The sequence below is a fragment of the Anguilla rostrata genome, chromosome 15, assembly GCF_018555375.3.
Source record: "Anguilla rostrata isolate EN2019 chromosome 15, ASM1855537v3, whole genome shotgun sequence".
Taxonomy (NCBI): Eukaryota; Metazoa; Chordata; class Actinopteri; order Anguilliformes; family Anguillidae; genus Anguilla; species Anguilla rostrata.
Genome location: NC_057947.1, coordinates 18,190,036 through 18,217,975, shown reverse-complemented (window position 1 = coordinate 18,217,975; position 27,940 = coordinate 18,190,036). Strand labels below are relative to the sequence as shown.

The window sequence follows — 27,940 nt, the reverse complement described above, 5'->3', positions numbered from 1 at the left end:
AATGACTGAGCAAGACGAAAGGAGAATTAATCAACCACAATGTGACCGTACAGGCGAAAAAAACGAAGCTCACTGGGCGCGCACAGACGGTGTGGGGGAGGGGAGTCAGCACAGATACACGGTAACGTTGCATCATTTTGAGATTTAAGTTAGTGTGACTTCTCTTTAGTGAATCTGGACCCAGATTACAGTATTGTTGCATATTTTGAGTTAAAGCGTAATTATTTAAAAACTAGGAAATAATACAAACCTGAACCAGGGAATGAGATATCAGTGACTAATTGTCACAGCATAACATATGTCCCTCAGGTTAAGATATAATGATAGCCGGGAAAAATGCCTTCAGCAGTTAATTTTTCAGTTTCTTTAAAATAATCACACTAGACCTCAGATGAGTTCTTGATAAACAGATTTGCTTCAAGTATCTTACATTTTTAAGCTCCCATCCTGACATTTAGTTCTATATGTGCTTCTAATTTCAAGACCAATAAAACCTAAACGAAATGCCATACAAAATATGAACAGTATCCATAAATCTATAAAAAGTCATTGTGTGTCCACAGATTAAGCAATCTTGGATGATTTGAGCGGGACGAGCAGAATCGTGCATTGCACCTAATACAGTTTAAGGTTGAGGGACAAAGAGCATCGTGCATATTTATTTAAATAGTGTCCCTAAATTCTGTTAACATCTAATTTACCTTTCATTGTTGTGTTAATTTATCGGGTGGTGCTTTGAGAGCGTGTAGAGACACGGGTTTAAGGTCAGTTGCTGATTTTTCCATTGTAGGTCACTGACGGTGCTCCTATCTCAAAGTGTGTCTCTCTCTTTAATAAGATTGCGAGTGTTTGCCGCTGTCTCCTGTAGCGCAGGACAAAAAAAGGCTCCAAAAACTCAGCTAATAGTATAGGCACCAATTCACCTTTCCACTTCCATAGCATCAACAATCGACGATAGATGTTTGCATCGCTTACCCTGTTTCCCTGCGGATTATCAACAGCAACAATACGCGGGAATAAGACTTGTAATATGGGAGTAAAGTCCACATTGGCTCACTGAAGTTGGAGGCTCTTTTCCTCAAGGAGGTGGAAGCGGCGGCGTTAGCGCACACACTATCTGATTAGTTAAGGTAAGTTGAACTCCTGATAATTCTTTACCAATTGTGTGGCGTTTTTTTTTTCTTTTTCGTTTCATAAATAGGTCTCTGCCATTTAGAAACTACTTTGGGACATTGTCAAAGTAATAGTTTCCTCGTGTGCGTTGTTGCATTTGGTGAAACATTAACGTAATTTATGGATGAGTGTACCACGTTGTTCATTCTAATGTTGAACGTCATTAATTAGAACGTGTTAAGAATTACTCTAAATAAAGACGTGGCGTATCACAGCCTTGTTTTCTTTACTAAACGTGTGACTAGCGATAACTCTAAAAATGTCTTATATTTGTCGTGCATCATGTCTTCCGCCTTATCAGATATCTTCCCCCAACTACGATTTCTGAGTAGATTCATGTGATTATGATTGTAATTTTGTAACACAGAAGACATAAAGCACATTGCCCATGCAGATACTCCCAGGCGGTGGGGTGGGGTGGGGGAGGGGAGGAAAGGACTGCACCGCAGTGCCTCCTGAACTGCTTGGGTTCAGTAGCCTATTTTGTATCCTGCTAGCTGCCGAATGTTTAGATTTGGTTTCCAATAAAAGGTTGTAACAGGATTGTTAGTAATTTGGAAAATGTCATTTGGTATTTTTTTAAATATGAACACCCGCACAAAGTTCGCCATAGTTTTTAATGGTAGTTGCACGAAGACCGATATCCAATGGAAAGGCTAACAGGACCCCTATATATTTATCACCTGTTGAAGAGGCAGAGTCTGGTGAAGCTGTATGGCCGGATGTTTATTACCTGTAAACTTCTTTGTTGCATATAACTATAATCGATTAATTGTATTGGATTCTTAGCTAATGTATGTTTTCTTTCGTAATGTTTACAAAATATGCTTTGTTTCCAGGCAAAGGAAAGATGCATCTTTCTGTAAAGAAAAAGGTGCTCTGTATGGAAAATGTAATGTGAGAGGCAAAATAAGCCATATATTGTATTGCTGAAAGTAAACTGGTTGAGCAAGTATGGTTATAGCTATACTATCCTGTACCCTTATCATGTCAATTATCTGAAGCTTAGTTAGTACTTGGATGGGAGAACTCCTGGGAAGACAGATTTGCTGCACCGCGAGGTGTTTATGGGCCAGTATAGGCCAGCAAAAAGAATCCTATGGCTCCACAAATTTTTAAGGGCGGAAGGGTATATTGATATAAATGTTTATTTAGTATGGTTTTACAAAAGATTGACAGTGGCATTGTTTTCTTCTAGTGATAGTCCTCATACTGTATACGGCTCCCAAGATAGAAGTGTTTATTAACCCAACAAAATGTGACATTTGGAGCTACATGCTCTTCATCAGACAAAAGAAAATTGGAATTGGCACCCACATCATTATTTTCATTATATAAAATTATTTTCTTTTCCCTCCTCGTCATTTTCCCAGACTGCAGTAGTGGGCTTTACATTATTACTGGCCCAAGAGAAATAAATGTGTTATAGATGATCACCCATAAGTAACCTGGGCATGGCATACATGTACATACAAACCTTTTCAGTTATACCACAGTAAAGGCCAATATAATTGAATATCAGCAAAATTCTCCTTTATAAGGTAAATAAAACAATTGAGTAAATGTTGGCATAAACATACAATAATGCAAATATCCCAAGGCCAGTGCTGTTAAAATTCCAGAAATACCCCATCGTTGGTTTTTTTTTGCTGGAGAATCACCAACATGTTTGGTGGCCTTGATGTGAAAAGGTTATGGTTTACATGCTTACAGGCTTTCAGAACATAATGTTGTGAGCCAACATGAAAATATTGGTGATTTCCGTATAATAATAATTCCATTACAAAAACTGGCTAACACTTGTTCTTCATAACAGTATCACAGTTCATGATTATGATGTGGGGTTCAAGTGGTTGTCCAGTGCAACTTTTATTTGTCACACACATGCAACTTCACATGATCCGCTGGCCAACTCTCAGTCAGTGGGTATATTTTGAAATAATACACCGTTTTATTGCAAGTTTGCTCTAGGTTAGTGATTTTGGAGTTTAGACTGTAATATTTGTGAGCTGGTCCAAACTGTGTCTGGCTGTGTCGTGACCCTGTTGTTGCCTCCACGCCTTATGCAGAGCGACAGCTTGAAAGCAACTGACCAAGGCCATGAAAAACAAGCTCTGTGGGTTGTTAAGGAAACCATCCCCACTCTGGATCAGTTAATCTATTTCCTCACTTTGAATTAAACTGTGATTTGTGAGGACTATGTCTGGAAAACTGGAGACGGGGGTGGGCTGCATTGTGTCTATGCCAGTTTCTTTTCATCTGAAATTTTAGAATGCCAGGAATTTGTTTTAGTTTTCAAGAAATTCTCTTGCATATGAGTAGAGTGGGGGTGTGGTGTGTTTTCTTTTTAAACAGAGAAGCTAAGAGATCTAAGTATAAAGGGACATTGATACAGTTATTTTTGGGCAAAAAATGAAGTACCAGTATATTTTGAGGGGAGCTAATCTTGTCAGATGAATTTGTGCATTAAACACCCAATAATTTATTAGTATTAGGCTAGATAGTTATGGTATCGTAGATTGAAACGAGCATTCATGCCTCGTATGGGGTAATACTGTAAAAATGGATTCAGGGTGCACCATCCAGAGTAAGGGGGTAGGCTCGTTAAATTTGCTTTGCCTTTTCAGTAGGAAAGGCCATAGGATCATAAACAGGGAAGGTAAGTTTCTCCTTAAGACAGATGATTTTATTGTAGTTCCATTTTGATCAATCTGCATTCCAGACGAGATGATGGCATAAGGGTTGTGGAATGCCTTGTTTAATTTGATTAGATTTCATTAGATACTCTAGAATACATATGTATGATCTAACCTCTATTAGTTATAATTACACACAGATAATATCAAAGTAAATATAATACAAATGATCAGAGATCATAAAAGCACTTTAAATATCCACTTATGCCAGCGTGGTCCTCTTTTCAAGCTTTTAAATGACTTCCTAATATTTAGCTTGAAAATAACCAGGCTAGTTTTAACAAGCTATGATTTGGGGGTGTATCTGAGGTTGGCTCTTGTGTTTGAAAATGTTGTCCGCCTGATATGTAGATAAGTGTTGTCTGGCTGCATCTCTGTTCATCCTGATGAACCCTATTCTGGTGAAAACTTTCTACAGAACATGATGTTCCAGGCAAGCCTCTCTGTCTTAGTGTTCTCTGAATGTTCAGCAAAGCCATGCTTTTTCCACCAGCTTTAATTTCCTCAGCCACAGATTAGTTCCCAGTAGTGCTGTTGATTGGATTGTCTGGGGGTGGCTGGGTATTAAACTCAGGGCATCCGTTAGGATGTTATGTAAAGCTGTTTTTATTGAAATGTTGGGTTGAACTGTCGCCTGGGAGCCAGAGAGTAACAATACTGCTGTAGTCAGTCATTGAGGTTTTTGGGGTTTTGCAAATGTCTATCTGTCAGCACAGATAGCCATCTGTACACCTGTCATCTCAATGTCTAAACAAAAGCGAGGTGGAGGTCTTGTGGTCTAGCAAAAAGGGGGTAGAAGGGTGTTGATAGAAATCATTTTGTGTTTGAGGACAGGCTGTCTGGATGTGTGTGCATGTGCGTATATGTCAGTTGGCTCAAACTGTGCCTTTGTTACACAGTTTAAACTTTTAGTGCCATTTTTATATCGGCAATCATTGCTACAGCCTTGTCTGTCAATTCACAGACAAGCATGTTCTGCTCTCCAAACTCTGAAGTGGGGCCCATCCATGCACTATAACAGTGCCTTAAGGGTATGCCACCCAGCAGCCCCCAAATGCTGTTTTTTTACATTTGTTGTCAAACTGTCCTCCTCATTCCTTGTTACATACTGGGACAATAAAGTAAGGATAAGACGTCAAGATGGCACCTTAATGATAGAAAAACAGATGGGAGCTCCACCAATGAAGCATTATATTCATAACAACCAATAGACCAACTCCAGTGGTTATTTCTGGATTGTTTCTCTTTCTGGTTATTTCCCACAGGGACCCTGGACAGAAAGTATAGACAGAAAGCATCCACCAGTGGTGACTCATAGAGGTGCTCTGTTTTCTAAGAGTAATGTGGCATCCCAGTCGTCTTATTCTTATTTTGTTTTCCCTGCTTATATGTGATGAAACGAAGTGACATTTTTGCATTTATGAATAATGAAACTTAAGACCTTTCTTCCTCAATCACACATATTGTCCAATTAACCTTTATAAACCAGGGTTCCAGACACCTGTTCATTTTTACATGAGTGTGCCCTCACAAGTGGTTATACAAGCTGGTCCCAAACAATCAATCATCACTGCCTGCATCTCCCGCTTGTCGGAATATGTGTGCAAAACATGAACCTGCTGGTGTACATTTCTGTGTGAGAAGGGACAAGAAGTTATGTTTATTATCATATACTTTCATACTCATTAACCCCTGGCTTATGTTCCAGGTAAGCAGGGGGAATAGACAGCAATACATGAGGGTGAGAACAGCTGATTAGAAAGACAGACAGCCATAACTGGATTAGGTTGTCCGGCCATAATGCTACTGCCTTTACTCTGGGTGAGGTTATACTATCATGGACATTCAGTACACATGGTTTGGTGGCCATATTTGATTTTGTGTTCTGTTGTTTGGGGGCGAGGGCATTTTAGGAATCCATTTTAAAGTGAAGGAATGTGTGCACACACAATGGATAAATGAGGTATTTTAGGCTACCCTTGTGCATTCCTAAATATGACTGTACATGCATGTATTTTATACAAAGTATGAAATATGTTTTTTTCCCTGTCGGGCAGCACACGGTTAACTATGAAATGTTGAGAGGAAATGAGACTCACTGACTGGAGGGTGATTTTCCTGTTGTGACAGCAGAAAGGATGAGCTCCGTAATTAACAAGCAATTATGATGCAAGGTGAGAAATCTGCAGAGCGAGAAATCTTTCAGGCGCACTGTGCCCTCTCAGGGGAAATGGGATTTATTTACACACAACCCAAATAGAACAAGATGGATTAAAGTCACACGGTCTGTTCTACAGGCAGTAATTGGTCTGGATATTTTCATTGAAGCTTGAGAATAGCTCAGTTCTCATCCCCGGCATTTCCTATGGGGATGAAGTTATGCAGTCTAGTCTGAGTGCTAGTCAAGCCTTTTTGTGTTTTGTGTGTACCGTCCTAGAAATGTTACATAAAATCTGTATTCTCATCTTGTGGATACAAATGTTTATCCCCAGTTAAATTCTGTTTTTGATAGTTTTGTGATTTTATTTACTTAAAAAAAATCTGAGTCCTCTTTTCCACAGTGCCAATATTCCCTTTTCCAACAAGAAATAAATTTGAAGCTTATAATTATATATTTGTAAAGCAGCCATTTATTTTTGAGGTTGAATTGTAGCCTCAATAGGATGTCTGAATCTCATAATTGTTCGGGATGTATCTGCAGTATGACGTGCTTGTGGGGCTTTAATATTTCTCAAGTGAACCTGAATCTAACTTTCATTGCCTGGGTGCATTTTCAGTTATTTTTCTATTGAGACTTTTTTTCGATGCAGAGACATTTTTTTGGAATTTGACCAGGACACTGGGGATAATACCCTTGCTCTTTGGGAAAGTGCCATGGGATCCTTAATGACCCCTGTTAGTCAGGATCCTGGCGTAACATCTTGTCCGAAGGATGACACCTTCTGCAGCATGGTGCCCCATCACTGTGCTGGGCATTGGATTTCTATTTGGAACATACTGGCCCACTGACACCACCTTCAGTAATGTACTGTAATGGAATATAGCTTTCCCAGGAGAGCTCCCATCAGAGTACCTACCAGCTCACGTCAGCAGTTCTGCATTAGAAGGGTATAGAGTGGCACGGCTGCTGCTGCCATTCTCAGTTTGCTGAGGAAGCCTTTGGTGTTCATGAATATATACATAATTCAGTATTAATGTTTAAAATAAAAATTCACCTCATTCTCTTGAATGTATAAGATGTTTGTTTATGGTGGAAGTAATATTACTCAAATATTACTTTTACTTGATTTGTTTTACTAAAGTTTAATTTGAACTCGCTTTTGTACAGTTACAATTCTTATAAGGTATGCTTAGCAAAACCAGTCTCCTAATTTAGCATTTTAGTACAGTTCCCATCAAGCACTTAAATGGCATCTCATAGACATTATAAAGATGTTGCCATGAACTATGGGGGCTTGAGGCAAAGAAAAAACAGCAATGCCTTGGTATACTGATGTAAAGTTTATAACATGGGGACATCATATTGACACCCCACCTTACTATATTGATGTGGTCCCATAGATTTATATGTCACACATTTTTTGCAGCAATTTGTCATTGCTGCAAGCATGAATTCTGATGTACGTACACTTTTCATACAAAACTGGAGTGGGGTTTTTCTCAACTGCATCACTGGGAGTAATTTGTCTATAAGATCTTCTAAAGCAGGGCAGTGTATGTATTGTGCTAAGTTTTGTCTGTGTTATCATCTACAGATGACAAAAATAGTCATCTTTTTTGGGCGAAATTTTCCTTTAATGGATAAATGTTCCCTTAGGCACCCAATTACCTCTAACCTTTGTGGTACTTTTGCTAGTAAATTGAAATATTAAGTAGCAGTGGAAACTTGTAGTGCACACAGAGGAGAAATATTTAAACATGTGATGGCTGATTTATGGAAGCTGGGGAAGGCAAAGCATTGGAAAGGACGAAAATATACAGTTTCACCAGTGAAATTCTTGCTAGAGTTGGCATCGGGAAACGTTGCTGTCTTTGTTTTCGGTACCGTAATTAAAGGATTTGCATAATTTAGCATTATATGATACAGTGAGAGGTTTCCGAGCCTGAAAGAACAAGCACAGAGCTTAAGGCGATCAGTGGGGTGGGGTACAGTCAAGCGGATGGAAGAAAATATTGCAAACGCCAGCCCTTTTTCTGCTAGAGGTAGTTTCTTCAGAAGTGTATTTAAATGTGTATAATTAGTGGCATCAGAAATATTTAACCTTTGAGTGTTGAGTTACATTAAATTACATTTTATCACTGTGTTGTGTTAAAGACTGAGTTGCGTAAAAAAAAAAAACTAGCCTATGCCTATTCACATGAGAGCAAACAGACTTTGGTTTTAATTGTAATGCAGTCTGAATATGTTGACCCTGTTGTGCTTTGGTGGGAAAGTACTGCGGCTTTGAGTTTGGATAAGCAGCATTCCAGAAGTCGGTGAAGGAAGATGAGGAAAGGCAAGATGGAGGCATATTTTGACTCTCTTTGGAGGTTGAAGAGAAGTCTAGCAATTGAGGTTCTGGATAAGATAAAGGTGGAGAAACCCAATTGACAAAAAGTCTCCTTCCCTGAGTAATATTATTGCCAGTTGCACTGTTGAAAAGACATTTAGTTTGGAAATACAATGTAGTGGAGTGTATGTGCAGTTTTAGAAATGGCATGACTGTGCTGCCTCTGGGCCCATCTCAGGGCAAGGGCTTCGGATGATGCCATTAGAGGCATTGTTTCAGTCCTGTGAAGTGACACAGGACTGAAACAACATGCGGAACTGAAATGAACTGAGGCAGCTAGCCACAATGACAAGGCAGCTATGAGGAGAGAAGTTATTCCTGGAGCTGCTATCTCACTACATGGTCCCTTGTTCCATCCTCCTGGATTCACCCCACACCACCTATTTCTTCTGTTTCTAACCCAACCCTGATGCACCCAGGCTGAATATCTACTCTCCATTAATGCTTATTGGCTAGGGAGACAGCCTTTCCCTGGGATACTTCTTTAGCTCGTGTTTCACACGGTCTCGGTTGGTGCAGCTGTAGTTTGTGGGGCTTGTCCCTGGCTGCTCTTCAGTCTGGGGTACTACAGCTCTGGTCCTCATTAGGACTCATTCAGTGTGTTTAACCACTATACTGCTCAGCTGCTTTGAATGTAACCAAACTGGACTGGTTGTTAAACAGCAGCATAGTGTACCATTTCCCATGGAAACGGGGATCTCCCATACCCCCCCTCCCCCAACTTACCCACCCCACTCCCCCTAGCTCAGTGTACATCTGTTGTGTTGTGAACTGAGTTGCGGAATTGCAGTGAAAAAAGATGAGACAAGAGTGAGAACTCCCCTTTTCCGCTCTTCTCTCTCACTCTCTTCCTCTCTTCATTCTCTCTCTTCTCCCCTCCCCCACTGCCAAGGGGCTTAAAAGGCAGGTTTTACTCAGCAGGGCCAGTCAGGAGAAAATGGCTGCTGTTTCCAGGCCTTGTTTACACATCTGTCAGATGGTGACCTGCCAGGTGAAAATGGGGTCTTTAGCAAAGCCGAATAGGCGTGTGCCTCCCCCACTTGGGAAGCAGTGATTCCTAGTGTTCTGCTGCTCCATATGAATTACTCTCCAGCTGCATGCATAGGAGCAGAACTATTTGTTCAGTAGTTTTTTTCCCTTATCTGAATCTCTATTAAAATAGCCCCGACGCATTTATCGGTGCCTTCCTCATTTTGAAGTTACACTAATTTTCTGTTCCTTATTTTAAATATTGTCAAAACCCAGCCACCTTGGTATTGTATCTTGGTATGGTAACACGGTAGTATAGTAGTGAGTCATGATAATGTGATGTCATGGTATCACTATATGTTAGAATTCTGTAACCAAGCTAATCTTGTTTGCTTTGAACTCTCAGTTCTCTCATTAGAACTAAAGCAGCAAGGAGCCTTGTCCTTGAGTCTTTCAGCACAAAGCATAAAGAGCTATTCATAGCACTCCAGAGGAGCTTAGCCAGCAGAAATCGGCTCTTGCGCATGAGATTTTCTCTCTTTTGCATAGTTTCACAGTCTGATCTGTGCAGTCTGTGGCTTCTATGCAGTACAATATATCTATAAAGCACACGCCTTTAATCTGTGTCTTTGTCTGTGTGTGCGTGCGCGCGTACGTTCTTGCTTGCGTGTGCATGCTTGTGTGGGATTGGTGGCTTGGGAGTAATTTGCAATACACAATCTTGTAAAATTGTACGGGAAGTTTACTGTAGCTGTAGTGAAGGTTGTCAGCTGAATGAGACTTTGTGAAATTTATTTCACGTAACATTTATACATTTTAAAAGGCACACAAACCATTTTAAAAAGGGGGACGGGAAATATGATGACAGATCACAGTAAAAAAATATAACAAATATAAAACTCACCCTGTGTAATGTCACCATTGACCAAGATATTTTTGAAATGAGATAAGGAGTGGTGCTACTGAACCAGACTACTTCTCTTTTGAATGAGAACAAACTTTTCAAAAGCTAATTGCATATTGCACTACTACCATTTTCCTATGGAGAAAGTCAAAATGGAGAAAGGCCATCATACACCATTGCGATTGTTCGTGTTGCACGGCAGCGGTTGTCTGATTGCGTGTTCCATTCAGTCCATGGCGTGCACCTCCGCTCTGGACACAGCACTGCATCAGTGGTTTAGACTGTGGTCATAAACCAATCACAGCCAAGCTGTGCTAAGCATATAACCATAATCATGGGAGAGCCTTTGTAATTCAGCAGTGAATCACAGCAGGTCCTTTGACTGTTGAATCAAAGGACGCACAGGGTGTCAGTTTAATGTCATGTAAGTATTTATTCTCCTATATTGGTATTTTAAATATTTATTTTCTTATATCAACAAGGTACTAATCTGTTGAACTGTAGTCTATAATGCTTTGTCATGAAGTTGGGCAGTAGCTTATTGTAATGCTGTTCTGTACAGAACTTTTTCTCCCCCATGGGTAGGCCAGTTGCTCCATCTGATATTTAGCTTCCAGTTTATTTTCAGTCCCTGAGTGCTTACATTGGCTATACCATGAAGGAAATGAGAAGAGGAACCATTTCATATAGAGGCTATAAAGTGCATTTAACATATCCTGTGGTCACACTTTGGGAGGTGTTTTACATACCATTCATCTGACAAATCACAGTTTGGAAGATGTTTTGCATACTGTTAACCTTGTGTTGGAAAATATGAGTACACACATGCACACATACTTGCCCAGAAAGGAATGTGCAGAATGTATTGCCAGTTTTGCTCCACTACAGTAGAAAAACCTGCAGCAGGGCTTTGATGGAGTTGTCTTGCTGACCCTTTCATTTTACGAAAATAGCTATTCTGAGCCATAATGTTATGTTGAGAAAGCAGATTTAGCTTGGCTGTGGTTTGCATACTGTCATAGAAAAGAGAACTTTTTTTCCAGAGTGCTACATGCTTGCATAATCATGTCTTTTTCATGTATATTTCATCAACCAGCAAGCTGTTCCACTTCCAGATATGGTCAGAAATTTAAATATATCACTCTTATTTATATGCAATTCTCAGGTGTGCAGTTGTTTTGGCCAATTCCCTGAACCCAGCCCCAACTCTATATTTGAAACACAAGACCAAATATAGAGTGCAAAAATAGACTTTATTTGAATTAATAATGCAAATGTGTGTATGTGTATCTGATGGTGTGCATGCAAGCATCAGTACGAATGAGTGTGTATAAAACACAGAAAAAATAATAAAAAGGAATGGAGAAAAACAACGGTGGAAGTGTCAGGTGGTCAAACAAAAAGAAAACAAGGGAAAAATGTCAAAGGAAGCAGCCACCAATAGGAGCCGGTATATAAAGCCTGCTCCACAGGTATGCCCAATCACCGACCTGTGGAGAGAGCAAAAAAAAAAAAAACAAGAGTCATCACACAATGCTGATTAGATGACAATTACCCTTTTGCCAAGTCAAGTGCTGTGGGAAGAATTTAAGTGGAACTGCACTTTAATGAGCAGACATTAATGCAGAGAGAAAGGTGTAGACCTGACTGCTGTGTGCTGATGTAACAAACTGACAGGGTTATGAAAGACCCTTTGGGACACATTACCCTTCAGGGACTATTGTCAGGGCTTTCTCATTAGCTAGTTTGCCAAGGCCTTGTCTTTAGCTAATTGACCGTGGCGCACGACAGCCTGGGACAGACAGTCCTTCATGATCCCTGGGCTAAACATGCCTAAAGAGGGACGATATGTTTGTGTGACTGAGTCAGAATTGCATTAAATTGCATATTGTTCCTCCGGCACACGTGGCCCCTCCCACCGAATTGTCTTTCCTGCAATGTTGAAAAATATCCCGAGTGTGACCTGAATTTTTTTATACCTAGGTATCTTCTTTGGTTGTTGCCTTTTGTTTGCTTGTTTCACGCAAGCTGTTTTGCACTCGGTGAAAGGAAATGAAAACAGCTTTTTTTTTTTTCACCGGCAGTAGGAGCAGCCTCTCCTTGAGATTTCTGTGAAAGGAGATGCTGCACACGTGCCTGTGATTCACATGCTGAGTGAAAATCACCTACACTCCATCAAATGCTAGGGACAAGCATACGTAGTCTCGATATTTATTCATTTTTACATCCCATGTGTAAGGTTTCTGTGGTAAAATATATACATGCGCACAACTGCAAACTCTTACTCTTGTCTACGTCTCTCACAGGCGTGCCAGTTTGACTGAGCACTACGCAGCTGAGCACTTCTGCAGCAGCTAAATCGCTTCTTGCTGTAGGCCTTGAGTCCTTCATTAAGGATGAGGTGTTCTAAGAGCCAAACCCAACAGCAGGCTTACATTAACTCGCACACTCAGGCAAAAATACAGTTGAAATCAGAGTTAATGGGAATATTTTTGCATACTAGTTGCAAAAAGGTTTTGTGTCTTTTCATGGAGTGCCGTACCGCTCTACACAATAACCTCTGGAACTTATCAGTACTTCTGTGAAAATAAAATTAAGTTAAATGATTATCTTAAGTAGATTATGTAATGAAACTACAACTGAGCACACAAGGCCATGTTTTGTACCATGAAAACGGGACCAATTGCAGACTGCTCCTTGTTAACTCAGTTCTTTCCTGTCCTTATTGCCCTGGTATGAAAACTGCAAGTGTGTAAGTTTTGTGTAGGCTATGTAAGGGATATGTTTGGGCCATTGTTCCATTTAAATCACGGTAACTACAGATAAACCCTTGTCAATAGTCTGGGCTTGGCTGATCTATCAGATTTGAAATGGAGTACACTTCAGAGCTCCACTGAATTCATGTGAATCTGACACCATTAGACAAGGACATAAAGAGGTGTGGTGAAAGAAAGCAAGCAGACATCAGAGGAAGCCAAATCTCCAAACATAAAGGGCTTGCATGGACAAATATATGAAATCGGACTAAATGTTCAGACAAGAAGATCCACACGGAGCCTCCCTTAATTAAATTGTGCCGTGTTAATGTTACCATTGTGTTGCGCAGTTCTCTGCATGTGTACAGAATGACAGTTAAAGGACAGGAAATGATCTGGCTTATCTACCGGTTTGGCAAAAAGTTATGAGGGCCTGACGTGAAGGTTAGTACTTATCTGTGGAGAGCTCTCAATTTCCTGTCAGGGGTTGGAGGGGTCGAATGAGAGCAGAAACCTGTAAGTTCCTTGCATTTTTTTTTTCTTTTCTTAAAATTCGGAGTTCAGCAGGAACTTGCGTAACAGGGTACTCCCTGCTCTTTGCTACTACTGCTTACAGCTTGGACTGAAAGCTGTTTGTCATTACGAAGCCATGGCAACCATTTTGTTCCATAGTCCAATCGCTGATTTTCAAATAAGCACAAAATCTTTAATATCATTCCAAAAATATTCAGAAAGTTTAGTGTAGATTTGTTTCATTCTTGACAAAGAATGTATTATTTATCAACTCTTTGCAGTGCTGTGTAAAAATTTTGAAGGGGGATGGGGTGGGGTGGGGTGGGGGGGGGGGGGATCATTACCCAATCTTATGATTTCATTTTACTGTGCTGTTGTGTTCAGTTTGTAAAGTCATCACGATTCAGTGTCATGTTCGAAAGGCTTTTTTTCCATAATATTTAACTGTGTTGTAATGTTCAATTTGTATTCCGTCTTAGTGGAGTGATTTTCTGCTAAAGTGCAGTCCGCCATATCAATAGATACGGGAGAAGTAGCCAGTGGGAATGCAATTAAAAACTACAAAAATAGGAGATTCTAAGGAAAGGTTGCATTGGATTGGGCTGGTGATCGGTTATTATTTCTAAATGATTTGGAAAATGTAAATGAATTCAGTGTTCCTGTCTGTCTCTAGTGTAGGAACATATAATTCATGTGCAAATCAGTTCCGTTCTATAAAGAGCGGGTTAATAGTTGATGTACGAGGACTCACACATTCACATTAGGTTTATCATGGTATTCCCAAGGGTGGGAAAAAAGGATGGTTTGAGTCAGTGGGATTTTCCATGCCTTATGGTCTCAATGGCAGCTTTCTCCTGGGACTCCCACAGTCTGCCTGCACCAGTGGTACATGGAGCATACTCCTCTGATGTAATGCCTGCACTGTGCAGACTGGACTGCGAAGTGAAAATACGGCTGGCTGCACACCAGTTGCATAGAGCATACTACTGAGCATGCTTGTTTACCACTGATGCAGAACTTTGAGGTGTAATTCCAAAATGGAGATTGGGTCCAAATTGGGTTAATAATGTCTTTAAAAATGTATTATGGTTAATGCCTTTCGTGAACTTTTTACCTATTACAGTAGGCCATACGTTTTTTTTTTTTTTTTTTTAACCAAGCCCCCCCAAAAACCCCCCCACCCCCCTGGATAACTTCCCCAAAAATGGTCTTTTATGCAGCTTGTGCTAAGTATATCTGTGGAAATGTTCTGAGTTATAGTGCACATAAGTGCTTTGGAAAGGCTGTCTGTTCCTGTGGTGCTATTAACCAGTTATAAGTGTTTAAAAAGGACATGACTCACTGGCTATTATACAATAGTTCTGCACAGTTGCCTTTGATGGAATGCTTTATGTGTTCCAAAACATGTTCATCACTGCACTGCTTTCCCCGAAGCAGGCCATCACAGTTTACACTGTAGGGGATGAAAGCACAGTGTTTTATAGTGTTGCCCTCAGTGTTTTGACTAGAAAAACCTCCAGAAACATTTTTTGGAAGCAGACAAATAGTAAAAACCTTTAGGAAATTATTTCGGTGGATAAACAGTGAGCTTTTTTTTTACTCTAACAGAGCATTTTCATACGGTTTAATGGACTTTCATGCTGTTCCTGATGTTGATTTTTTTTTTTAAATTCTTCTGGGTTTCTGTCTTTCTTTTAGTCCGTTTTATTTACCTCCATCCTCATACCTCATCCTTGCATCCTTTCCTTGCTTTCTCCATTGGATGGACCTCAGGTGCAAGGATGAGTGTAAGGAGTGAAAATAAGCCCATTCTCCTGCAATGAATGTACATTTGTGATACATCTGTGTGAGCCATTCCAAACTGGGCCAACCGAAAACTGCACTGCAGCACTGAAACTGAAATTATATCAGAATCCTCAGAAAAGGAACTATCCCTTTAACTTCAGAATGTATAGTATTCACAGTTGAATACAGTATACTCAAATCTAACATTACTTTTCCCAGCAGAATCACAGGTTTTCAAAAACATTTCAGTTTATATTCTGTTCCTTTTTACAGTCATTTTATTACTTTGTAGATTTAATGGAAACTGCAGGTATTTTAGCCCTGAACATACAGTATCTTTTGAAATTGAATCATTTATTTAGTGTGGTGCTCTTTCAGAGTTGACATTGACACTTTTTTGAAGGTCTTAAGCTGTGCTTACTTGCTTGAATTCTAAACCTTGGTTCAAAGGGATCTCAAATATTTTTGAAGCTTTAAGTGATTCAAACATCTTACATTGTTCAATAGTAGCAGATTTTTAGTGGATTTTTCCTTTGTGAAATGTTCTGATAATGTAAGTGCTTTGACTTACAGCTGAATTTTATAGAGGAAGAGGTCAAGGTATTGACATTAATGCAATTTACAATCTCTGTTGTTGGGAATCTTCATTTGGATTTTTCGGACATTTGAATTAAGGATTGATCATTTGGATTTTTTTGATGACTGGGACATTATTGTAAGATTTTGTGAAGATAATTCTAAAACTTATTATAGAAACCCCTATCAAGGAATATGGCTGTAGAAATACCACGTGTAAAAAGAATGTGCATTCAAAACGTGCAAAAATTCTTGCCTCTGTCTTTTGGCTGCATCATATAATTCTATGGCAACAGCATGGCATAATTTTAGAACACAACCATTTTCCACTCAAATGACAGATTACATGTCTGTTAAAGCAAGACAAATATTTGGAGTAATGGGCTGTTCAAAGGGGCAGAATAAAGTGTTTTACCAAATCCTAACTGCAGATTTGAATGCCCAAAGCTAAAGCCAGGTCTTCCGTGGAGAATTTCCGAAAGAAAATAAAACATTTATCAGTTGCATGACTTTGAAATGTGTGGGAATTGTGCCCAACCCAGAGCTTTTGAAAATGTAGGTCAGACAGGAAGAGGATAGGGAAAAACACACCCTCAGAACTAGAAATACTCCTGCCTCCATTTCTGTCATGTTTTTAAGAGGCAGGAAGTCTTAAGAGGAAAGCACATAACTGACTGGGACAGTTATCGTGTCCCCCATTCCTGGACCAAGTGCTGGTTGCATTTTTTGAAAGTAAGTCCACAGGAGGGAAAGGCAGTTTGAAAAAGGGCCTTTCCTAAAGGCACTGTCTGTGAAGTATTGTGTGGAGAGCTCTCTGGAATGGATCTAATGCAAGCAGCAGGACAGCTTTAGTCATGATTGTTGCTTTTTATTATTTTTGGAAATTGAGCTGTTCCTCAACAGTGTTAACCATGAACAGATGATGGAAAACAGCTGTGCAATTTCTCTGCAAAAGAACAGCAATGTACCAAGTATCAACATAACCCTTCCTCCATATTCTCTAATACTAGAATATATCGTGTGAAGGATTATATGCATTACAGTACGAAAGTGTCAAATCATTCCATTCAAAAAGATGGTGTCAGTAGTACATGTATAAATAGAGAGTGGCTTTGGTTGGAGGAAGTGCCTTATATATTTTATTTTTTAAATGTTGAGATGCTGGGATACTGTAGCTTTCCAGTAATATCTGCATGCCCTGTGCAGGACGTTGAGGCCAGTGTCAGGAATGGTATGGCCTGCCCTGTGCCAGTTCAGTTTTAATGGACGTCCAGCCGCCTTGTCCCGCTCTGTGCCCCCTAGTCCACTGTCATGAGGTGCTTAGCCATGACTGCGGACAGAAGCGAATGTAGTCGTCATAGTGGCTGGCTGAAAAGTATGGGTGGTGGTTTATGATGCAGATCGGACATGTTTCAGTGCCCTGTGATCATATCACATTTATGGGTCTGGGCAGGGTTGGTGCACTGTCCTTAGGAGAGCCTGGGTTTACTGTATTTCTTTGGATGGCAGAAAGATAAGTAGAGGTTGAGCAAGAGGGTGATATCTTTGAACACCTACCTGCTGCGTTCTCTCACTTTTTAATCACCCTAAGCTGTAAGGACAAGCTTATCACAAAGTGATATTTAATGATGTTTAACATGGAAGACAGGCCTTTTAACATTTGTCTATGAAAGAACATGCTATCCTCCATTTGTATGCACAGACCAAATTGTCTTTGTGGTTCTGATGTGTTTTGTGGACATCCGTGGACTGGACACATGACATACATTTACCTTAATCTATCAGAAGTTTATTCTTCTTCCTGTTTTCTTCACATTGTGAGACACTCGCAGGCCTGCATCATGTGTACATAAGCACGTCCTCTCTCCACAGAGTGGGCTCACCCCTTCGTAGACCTCAGCCCCTGAGGTGGGATAAGATGAGCATAACCAGCGACGAAGTCAACTTCCTGGTTTACAGATACCTACAAGAATCAGGTAAGACCATCTCTCTGGTCGCAGTGGAAAAATGTCCTGCTTATTTTTGCTGGTGATCAGAAGGTGTAGGAGTTGATCAATCGGTTGATTGACAGATTGATTGATTGCCTGCTGTTTCAGAGTGGTGTTATAGTTCTCTTGAGTGATCATACAAATAGTATGTTATCTGACCTGCTTTTGCATAGTGCTCATAGTAACTTATCTGATGATAACTCACACACTGTTTACTGGCATAGAGTTTTGAATAATGTTTAAAAGTATATCTGAAATTTTTGGGTGGTATGTTTTTGCAGTAAACGTCTCGTCTTTTTACTTTCTGTGGCTTGCTGTGGCTTGCTGTGTCTTTGTTTACCATCTGACGTGAAGTACTGTGTGAACCCAAAATCTAATTATATCATTGATCTAATATAAGTGAACATCATCTAGAACATTATCTGCTGCGTGACAACACAAGCAGAATTATTAACCTTTAATTAGAGGCAATCTGTTATTGGTTTGCCCACTAAAACACCCAGTGGCAGTTCAGCTCTAATTGAGTATAAAAAGAATACGCTGTGTTCTAACTGAGTAAAAAAAAAACAGCGTTGATTTAACACTAATCATATTTCTCTGTTCTGTGCCCTTACGCAGACCTTATCATAGATACAGCCAGATACTCACTGGCACTGCGGGGTAGTTTGCTGCTTTATTTAGCTTTACAGCTCTGTTCAGCATCAAATGGTCGTGATTTGCGGTATGAACTGATGATCAGTAGAAAATGGAGCTTGCACTGATAGGTGTGGGAATTGTACACGAGCAACTAAATGTGTGATTATGTATAATATCAACAATTGTGTGATTCTAGATGGAATTCTAGCTGTACTAGTTAACATTGCATTATTTTGAAGTATCTTAGAGTATAAGCTGGGGTAGTTTGTAAGGGTTTAAACCTGTTAGATTCTGAGTAAGAGTGGATGTGTGAAATTCCTATATTCCCAGTAGGAATGTTTGATTCATGGCCTATTTTAATGAAATACCTGTGTGGCCTCCACAAATTGTTATCTAATCGGCAGTATGGGTTACGTGTGCATTTGTTATCGAAGCTTTACTTTGTGAATTGTGTACTGTCTATGCTTGCTGTCTGCATTCTTAAGTATTATTCATTACTATGCGGAAATGGATACAAGGCAAATATTGTATTAATAGTGTAATGTTTCCTGGCAGTAATGGAATTTTGCAGTGCAGACATGTCTTTGTATCCTTATTCATGAGAAACAAATGCCTATGGATTGGCCTTCCCACAGTGCCACAATAAACACCCCATCCCCCACTCGGCATGCTCACGGCCACATCCTACATATTCTTTCTATAAGTGCGATGTGTTAAACCCGTGTGAGCCAGTTCACTCCAGGAGAGACCAGGTCAGACCAGTGTGAGCCAGTTCACTCCAGGAGAGACCAGGCCAGACCAGTCTGGGCCAAGAAAAAGAATATGAAATGTGGAAAGATGAATGTGGGAGAAAAAGCACCAGGGTCAGGTCAGAACAGCTGAATCCAGAAGGGTGGATTCACAGCACTGTATTTTGTGATGGTGAAAGAGCTGAGCAGGTAGAGACTGTTGGACAGTAGATGTTGTGCATATATGCAGTGCAGTATTATGTCTGCAATGGCCAGTCTCCCCGCCTTATCAGAGCTTTAAGGAAAGGTTGGATCGCCAGGGCCATAAAAACAATGAGAAACATAAGAGTTGTTTATAAATGTTTGTAGTGCCTGTGCTGCTGTGGCGCGTGGTTGTGCTTGAAATGTGTTGTGTTTGTAGGCGATTAGTGTTGCTATGTCTGTAATGACAACCTGAGTGAAATGTTCAGATTATTGTTCCATAACATCTGCGTTAACCTGTTAGGTCTGCCTCCTTGTTAATGGTGTGTTTATGCATGCTTGTGTGTATGTGGGTGTGTATGTAGACTATGTACGCACGTGTACGTGCGTGTGTGGGTTTGCTTATGTGTGAATGGCAATGGTTGTGTGTGTGTGTGCTTGTTTCCATGCGTGTGTGTGTGTGTGTGTGTGTGTGTGTGTGTGTATTTGAGTGTTTGAGGCATATATTTTCATACCTGCTGTGTCCCTGTGCCTCCAGGTCTCTCACACTCAGCCTTCACCTTTGGCATGGAGAGCCACATCAGCCAGTCCAACATCAACGGAGCGCTAGTGCCCCCTGCTGCCCTCATCTCCATCCTGCAGAAGGGCCTGCAGTACGTGGAGGCCGAGGTCAGCATCAATGAGGTAAGAGCCACTCGGCCCGGTCGGCACCCTGAAATGAAATCACATGCAGAGGTGTACACTGCTGCTGTAACCTTGAGGTAGGTACCTCAGTTTGACTGGCTTCAGTAACAGTGGCCAGCAGCCCCACAGAGCAGCTCCCAGGGAAGGGAGGGTTTCAGCTGGTCTGGATTACTCCATCTCGGTGCTCACCAGCGACCTCTGCTGGCTGATCAGTTGGCTATGGTCCAGCTGTTGAGCTGCACATAAAGTGTTTTTCTTCATCTTGTGTCTGTGTGAGTCTGACTGGTGACTCCAGTGTGATACGAAATGGCAGCTGGAGGAAAGGATATGCTTGTCTGCACTCTCCCAAATTGATAGCGGAGCATACTGCAGTTATCACTGCCGATAAATGAGGAGAAAGCATAAAATCTTTTTTTATTTTAAAAAAGAAATTCCCTGGCCGTTTTTTTTGTTGAATAGCCAAACTTGACTACATTTCCTAAATTGATGTTTTGCCACGTAGACCAATCTGATCTGTGATGAATGCCATTTGGTCATGTTGTGATGAACCGCAGTTAACTGAGAAAGTAGTTGGCTAGTTTAAGTGTGTACTGCTGTTTTGAGTTTTGAAAAGGCTCTTGAAGGCAATACTGCTCATTTCACAGATCCGTAGTGTCCCTCGCTTTTAACATTTCCTCCGTGCATGTACTATAACTAGTGGCACTAATGATACCGATGTTGCGAACTACCGTCTATTTTCCAGTCAGGTTACTGCAATGAATGATAAACCTGCCTAAATCTTGGGAATTAGGGTGCTTTTCTTATCTTAGTTGCTGCATGTATTCTAATATTTATTTCCAATAAACCTTCTGTATTATGAATTAATTTTGAAGTGTTATACCTACAAATCGTAGCCAATTTGATTTTAGTTTTACACTGCCTACAAAGTATTATGTAATATGCAATCAAAGGTTTAATGTAAAGCTAGTTTAACTAATGCAGACCTGTAGCATACAGTGAACTGTTTGAGTATATGTGTATAACATTGTATGTAATATAGTGTTCATTGACCCTTGTTGACCTTAAGTGTGCAGTCCACTGCATGTGCTTAATGTGGCCCGTGGTGCATTCCCCACAGGACGGCACAGTCTTTGACGGCCGGCCAATCGAGTCACTGTCCCTGATTGACGCGGTGATGCCGGATGTGGTGCAGAGCCGGCAGCAGGCGCTCCGCGAGAGGCTGGCCCAGCAGCAGGCCTCGGGCGTCATGGCAACCACCTCTGTCCCAGGCCCGCAGAGTGCGCCGAAGAACAGGGAGGCCTCTGTCAACGGCGAGGAGAACGGCGCGTACACCATGAGTAAGGAAGCGGGGCGAAACTCCTCTTTATTACAGTGCTGTGGTGAACCCGGCCCAGTGTGCGTTTGTGCAGCCCTCAGGCCTTGATGTGGTCAGGGACCTTGTTTTTGTAATCGACAAATGGAAAATTCCCCGCCACTACCGTTCCCTCCCTCACCGCTCCTGCTGATGTGGTTCGAGTTTTGGGAGGCTGCTCAAGCTTTTGTCATATTGCCCAGGAAACATAAATTCACCAACATAAATGTGAACTCATAAAAACTGAAATAAACGAAGGAAATAAAATCATATTTTGCATCAAAGTTGCACAGAGAAGCAGTGTAGTTTTCAGAAACGGGGAGGGTGCGATATTTGATCTGATCCCCAGGCTCTCTGGGAGGGGCTGCACAGGCACGAGTGTGTACTGAGAAGGGAGAGTGAGCTGTGTGGTGCTGTGTTTTTAGATAATCACATGGAGGACATGGAGATGGACGGGGATGTGGAGATACCAGCCAGCCAGGCAACTGTGCTGCGGGGACATGAGTCTGAGGTCTTCATCTGTGCCTGGAACCCTGTCACTGACCTGCTGGCCTCTGGGTGAGTGTGTGTGTGCGTATGCATGAATGCGTGCGTGCGTGTGTGTGTATGCACACGTTGAAATGTATGAGTGTGTGTGTGTTTGTATGTGTGTCTTTGAGAGTATGTAAGTGTGTTTTGAGTGACAGTGGGTAATCTCTTCTTAGCTCGGGCGACTCCACTGCACGGATTTGGAACCTGAATCAGAATGGCATAAGCGGGGGTGGCTCCACCCAGCTTGTCCTCCGCCACTGCATCCGTGAGGGGGGCCAGGATGTCCCCAGCAACAAAGACGTCACCTCCCTGGACTGGAATGTGAGCACCCCCCTGTGGCAGACTTACACCTCTGTGATGTAATGTGCCGTTTTTTAAATAAAAGCTCTGTATTCATTCAGTTTATCTGTCCCTACAGAGCGATGGGACACTCTTAGCAACAGGATCGTATGATGGCTTCGCCAGGATATGGACCAAAGATGGTATTTTTAATCACTCCATTTCATTGGCTCAAGAAATCATTAGCTTGGTTATCAGTGACCTAATTGTTCTGTGCTGGTCTCTCATTGGTTCCTCCTGTCTTTGCAAGTAAGGCTAAAATATGTGAAATGTAATCAAATCTCTGTACCTGTATGCAGGTAATCTGGCCAGCACATTGGGACAGCACAAAGGGCCTATATTTGCCCTCAAGTGGAACAAGAAGGGAAACTGCATCCTCAGTGCAGGAGTGGACAAGGTCTGTTGCCATGGCAGTGTTCACAGGGAGATACTTTATTCTGTTTCATTTGTTCGTAGCTGTTTTTTTTGTTTTTGTTTTTTTTTCCACCCTGGTTTGGAATTACATTTGTGCTTCTCGAGTTAGCAGTGTACACACCACCCACACACCAGCACTGCAGCTAAGTACAGGCTGTACAGGCTCTTCTGAAGGCCACTGTCAGCAGTGCCATTATTAGTATGTGGGTTGCTGCTGGCTCCTAAACAGGCTTAACAGTGAACTTTTTTCAGAATCCAGTTGTGGAGCTTTTTTTTTTCAAGAGGCAGCACTATAGTATATTCCTGGTGATTTTATAGCTCGAGTACCAAGTAAAGCCGGTTGGCATTTTGATCAGTTCCCACTGCAGACCTTTTATATGTGGAATAATGAAAGATTACCTTGAGATGTGAGTAGCACTGTTCACAAGGACCCTAATGACGTAGTGCCTGTGCCTGTTTCTCCAGACCACTATCATCTGGGATGCACACACAGGCGAGGCCAAGCAGCAATTCCCCTTCCACTCCGGTAGGTCACAGAGTGTCAGAGACTGATCTGATACCTGATAACTAATCTTCCCAGTGTATGGCGGCCCCAGAGATGGTCTTGGTTAAGATAGCATAAGGTGACCCGCAGAGATTTTTGATGAAGATTGCATAAGATGGATTTGCTGAAGAGCCTGTGTCTGTGCCCATAGCTCCCGCCCTGGACGTAGACTGGCAGAACAACACCACCTTCGCCTCTTGCAGCACGGACATGTGTATACACGTCTGTCGCCTTGGCAGCGACCGCCCACTAAAGACCTTCCAGGGACACTCGGTGAGAGCAGCCTCTCTCTGGATTCGTGCATGTGTGTGTTTGCCTATGTGTGTGTGTGTGTGTGTGTGTGTGTGTGCATGCGTGGGCATGTGGAGCAGGTTGGCTCCCGTTTAATGACTAAAGCCTGCCCTGTGTATATGTAGGAATTGTAGTACCCCCCAGTGCCCAGACCTGACTAATGGCTGTCCTCTTTCAGAATGAAGTCAACGCCATCAAGTGGGACCCGTCGGGCATGCTGCTGGCCTCCTGCTCTGATGACATGACCCTGAAGGTGAGGGTGCTCCGGGACCCTCTCAGGGGTGAAGAGCACGCTCACTCAGGAATGACATGGAGCTATTCAATCCCAGCTTTCCTCATTCTGTTCAGCTTCGTTTGGTCTGATTATGGACAAAAGTAGCAAGAGGTTGTGTTGTGTTTGGTGCCTTTTGATTCTGACAGTTTGTGTTTCTTTTCTAGATATGGAGTATGAAGCAGGACACGTGTGTGCATGACCTACAGGCGCACAGTAAAGAGATCTACACCATTAAATGGAGTCCCCCCAGCTCCAACATCATGCTGGCCAGGTGGGGCACTGTGCTGCTCATGGAGATCCTGAAAGGGTTCATGCTACTCATTAAGTCCTGTCAAATTCAGGTCCTGGGATGGCAACCGAGATTTGTGATTATGATGTTTGACAGAAAGATTATGTACGGATGTCCATTGTTTACACCATTATAGATTAGATATAATTTGTATTCTGTTCTGCAATCACTTACTAGACTAGGGCCAGTACTACCTTGAGTTTAGAGACACTCCACAAAATCACTTCAGACATCTTGCACTTGATTGCACACAACTGTCTTTTTCACATGAATGACGAGTTCTTGAATCTGAGCTGAAGTGGCAGTGGCAACTCAGTGGTGCAACAAAGAGGACGCAGAGGCCATTCCAGTGTTCAGAAATAGGCTGGAGACACAGTGCTAGATAGTCTGGACGGAAGGAAGAATGATGAGACTACATGGGCTGGATCTGTGAATATGTCCTCATCACATAGTTTTGTGTCCTTATGTTATTATTTTACCTCATTTGATTGTATGCAAACTAGCAGCTCCATCCGTTTCACATGAGTTATGAGTAGTGAGGCATTTGGTAAATAGGTCACCACGGTGATGTGCATGCTCCCTGCAGTGCGTCCTTCGACTCGACGGTGCGTCTGTGGGACGTGGAGCGGGGCGTGTGCGTCCACACGCTCACCAGGCACCAGGAGCCCGTCTACAGCGTGGCCTTCAGCCCTGATGGCAAACACCTGGCCAGCGGCTCCTTCGACAAGTGCGTCCACATCTGGAACACCACGGTGAGACTCCCTCAGCACGACGCGCACCACGCGGGCTACAGCCCCTTTATTCACAGACTCACAGAGGAAGGACTGGTACCTTTCCTGGTCGGTATATTCAAAATCAAGTGGTTAAGGAGCCTCATTTGTAACCAAAAAGTTTTGGGTTCTGCTGTGAAACCAATAGAGAGGCACTATGTTAAACAGCCTCAGTAAATATCCATCTGTATGTAAAATATAGCCTGTGTAAGTTTTTTGTAAGTAAAATGTTTATCAGAAAGATGGCAGAAGGATAACGGGAGTTTAAAATGGTAAAATGGTTTTTACAAAGAAAGAAGGGAAAGGATGGTGAAGAGATGGAAAGGAAGCTTCTTCGAGCATGGAGTGTTCTCTGCATCGCCTCACGGTGGTTTGGTGGTGACACTGTCTCATTGTGTTTCAGAGCGGGGCCCTTGTCCACAGCTACAAGGGGACAGGAGGCATTTTTGAGGTGTGCTGGAACAGCACAGGGGACAAGGTGGGAGCCAGTGCGTCAGACGGATCGGTAAGTCAGCCCAAAATGTTATCAGAGGCATCAGAAAGTCAGCCTTCAACATTATGTACTTGCTGAAAGTTAGCGTGTCTCATGATGGAGAAGGGTCCAGAATGAGGAAGTAAATTAATATGTGCTTAATATGAAATGGCCTGGTTTCTTACACTGAAGAATATATAGTATAAAGTCAGTTTAATTCAAATAGAACATGCCTGGATTTGAAAATACATTTAAGATTTTTTTTAAATTTGTTATCGTTAGCAAGTCAGAAACCGTGACTTGCTAATTTAGTTGCAGGCCGAAAGAAAAGAACATTCTTTTCCAGAAAGAAATTAACAGGCAAAATGAGCACACTGTTTTATCTCTCCTTTCCAGGTGTGTGTCCTTGACCTTCGGAAATAGCGTCCTGATCACGATTTTGAAGATGGAGCCGTGTCCTGGTGGGGAATTTGGAGTTGGGACTGTAAATCATGTGGCACGAAGCCTTCTCTGTTCCGTCTCAACGGTTTCTGGAATCACCGTCTCCAGAACCGCACGAATATCGGCAAACTCTTCTTTCCCAACAGTGAAGGCAGACCTTGCTCGCTAGCACCTCCCTCAGGATAGGTGTGGGAGAACGGCAAAGGCCCCAACAGCTGTGCCAAAAAATCATAGTCCTACAAACCAAATAAGAGTTCCCTGTCTGAAGACAAGGGGCGTGAGCTGCTCAGTCATTTGGACTTGTCAGTCAAACAGTGGAACGGTCAATCGGTAATCCAGTCCTTTTGAGCATTGGGTACAGACCACAGTGAGACAATGCTGTCACCTGGGAGACCTGAGCTGGATAAACGTCATGCAATTTTGTCACTCTTGGAAGTCACACTGGAGAGTGACCATAGCTACCTTTTCTTGGCCTCATTCGTTGGCTTCTCCCTAGCTGCCTAAGATGTGTATGGCACTCAGAGACTTGAAGTTCCTCAGATAATCAAGGATGGCCAAAGTCAATAAAAAATAAGTTGGCTGGTAGGGCAGGGTTTCAAAATAAAGCAAAACTGTTTTATATTACAACTTGAATAGACAGAACAGGACAGACTGCCTTCTTTAAAATGAGGTCTTACAGGTGATGTTTCCAAAGTTGCAGTGACAACATGTGTTGATTGGAGGATGCTGTGGTTAACCACCCCCGTCCTTTAGGTGAATGTTCTCTGACTGGGTTTTCTTTAGTTTAGTTGAACTACTGAAAGGCTTAGCTTGTCACTTTGTTCAAGCATTCATGCTTTGATCAGGAAAATCTACAGGAAAAAAAAAAAAACTGCGGAGACTCTTTTTTTCATTTAATTCAAATTGAAAAAGTGAATATCCATGCTTACAGAAACACTGTTTTCACTTTTGTATCTCCCTTCTAGATGTAAATGTAATGAATGTAAAGATTTTGTAAATTAGACGGATGCGCACATTTATATACTGTGTATATGTTTTATATACAGTACACATTTCCATCCTTGAGCCTCGGTGCTCAAGGGTTCTTCTGTATCTTGCAGGCACTGGGCCATGACTGTGCTTAGATTATCCAGCTCCCCTTGGCTGTGCGTGGGGCCTCCTCGTGTGGGATCCACAGTTCTGGTAGAGTCAGAATCAGTCCTCGTCTCATTTGGATGAGTGGAGTGGTGTTGAGAACAACCAATCATGTTGTGACAGGAAGCAATCTCAGACTGTCGTCAGTCAGGGTGAAATCCTTTTTAATCAGACGGGCAATGACTGATCAAGCAGTCCTCTACTGGTGTCCTCATCAGCTTGGATCAGGTCAATTTTAATCATGAAGTGGGAGACCTGCAGTAGGCTCTCTGATCTGTGATTGGCCTGATCGAGGTCAAACTAGCCTCTCTGAGTTGTTAGTGCGTTTCCCCTTTCTGTTGTCATTAGGCTTATCCTCTTTTGTGACCCCTGCAATTGATGTGAAAGTGTGATTTTTGAACTCCTGCCTTGTGCTCATTTCAAATCTTGTAAAAGATGCAACACGTTTTCAACTTCTCAGTTGCAGCATTTGGAAGTCAAGCTCATTTTAGATTTCCCCTTTAAGTGGGTTCAGTCCAGTGAACCACAGAACAGAAAAGGTGTACTTTCTTCCACATTGCCTGCTGTGGATTTGTCCTCATCGAAATGTTTGTTATTTTTGAGGGCGCGTTCAGACTTTGGTCAGCGGTTCACGTTTGTCTCAGGAGCCGAGAGCTGCTGCCTCGTTTCCACAATCATTACGGTCTGTGTCAGACCGAGGAAGCAGGCAGATGGTGAGATGTGGAACAGGTCCCACGCCTGCACTGCTCTGCCCCTTACCCCTGTTCAGGGTTCAGTGTCACCTGTCACCAGGGCAAAACGAGGAAATGCTACTCAATGAAACTAAATAAATCGCTCTATTTTGATAACGGAAACCAGTATCTGTCTTGTCTCTCATTGCTTTATTTAGTGATGAAATGTAACGTCTTACCAGAATCCAGCAGATTTAAAA

General features: G+C 41.9%; 1 protein-coding gene across 1 annotated transcript; it reads left to right on the top strand.

The window, feature by feature from the left end:
* On the top strand, positions 1 to 27,863 carry tbl1x (transducin beta like 1 X-linked). Its single transcript, XM_064310770.1, has 16 exons — positions 1 to 121; positions 940 to 1,130; positions 17,795 to 17,898; positions 20,014 to 20,159; positions 21,277 to 21,496; positions 21,936 to 22,068; positions 22,215 to 22,362; positions 22,460 to 22,523; positions 22,680 to 22,777; positions 23,260 to 23,320; positions 23,490 to 23,611; positions 23,808 to 23,882; positions 24,068 to 24,174; positions 24,779 to 24,944; positions 25,366 to 25,467; positions 25,831 to 27,863. The coding sequence occupies exons 3-16, from the start codon at positions 17,841 to 17,843 to the stop codon at positions 25,855 to 25,857; spliced, it is 1,527 nt and encodes a 508-aa protein (XP_064166840.1). The 5' UTR covers positions 1 to 121; positions 940 to 1,130; positions 17,795 to 17,840; the 3' UTR covers positions 25,858 to 27,863.
* The last annotated feature ends 77 nt before the right edge of the window (positions 27,864 to 27,940 follow it).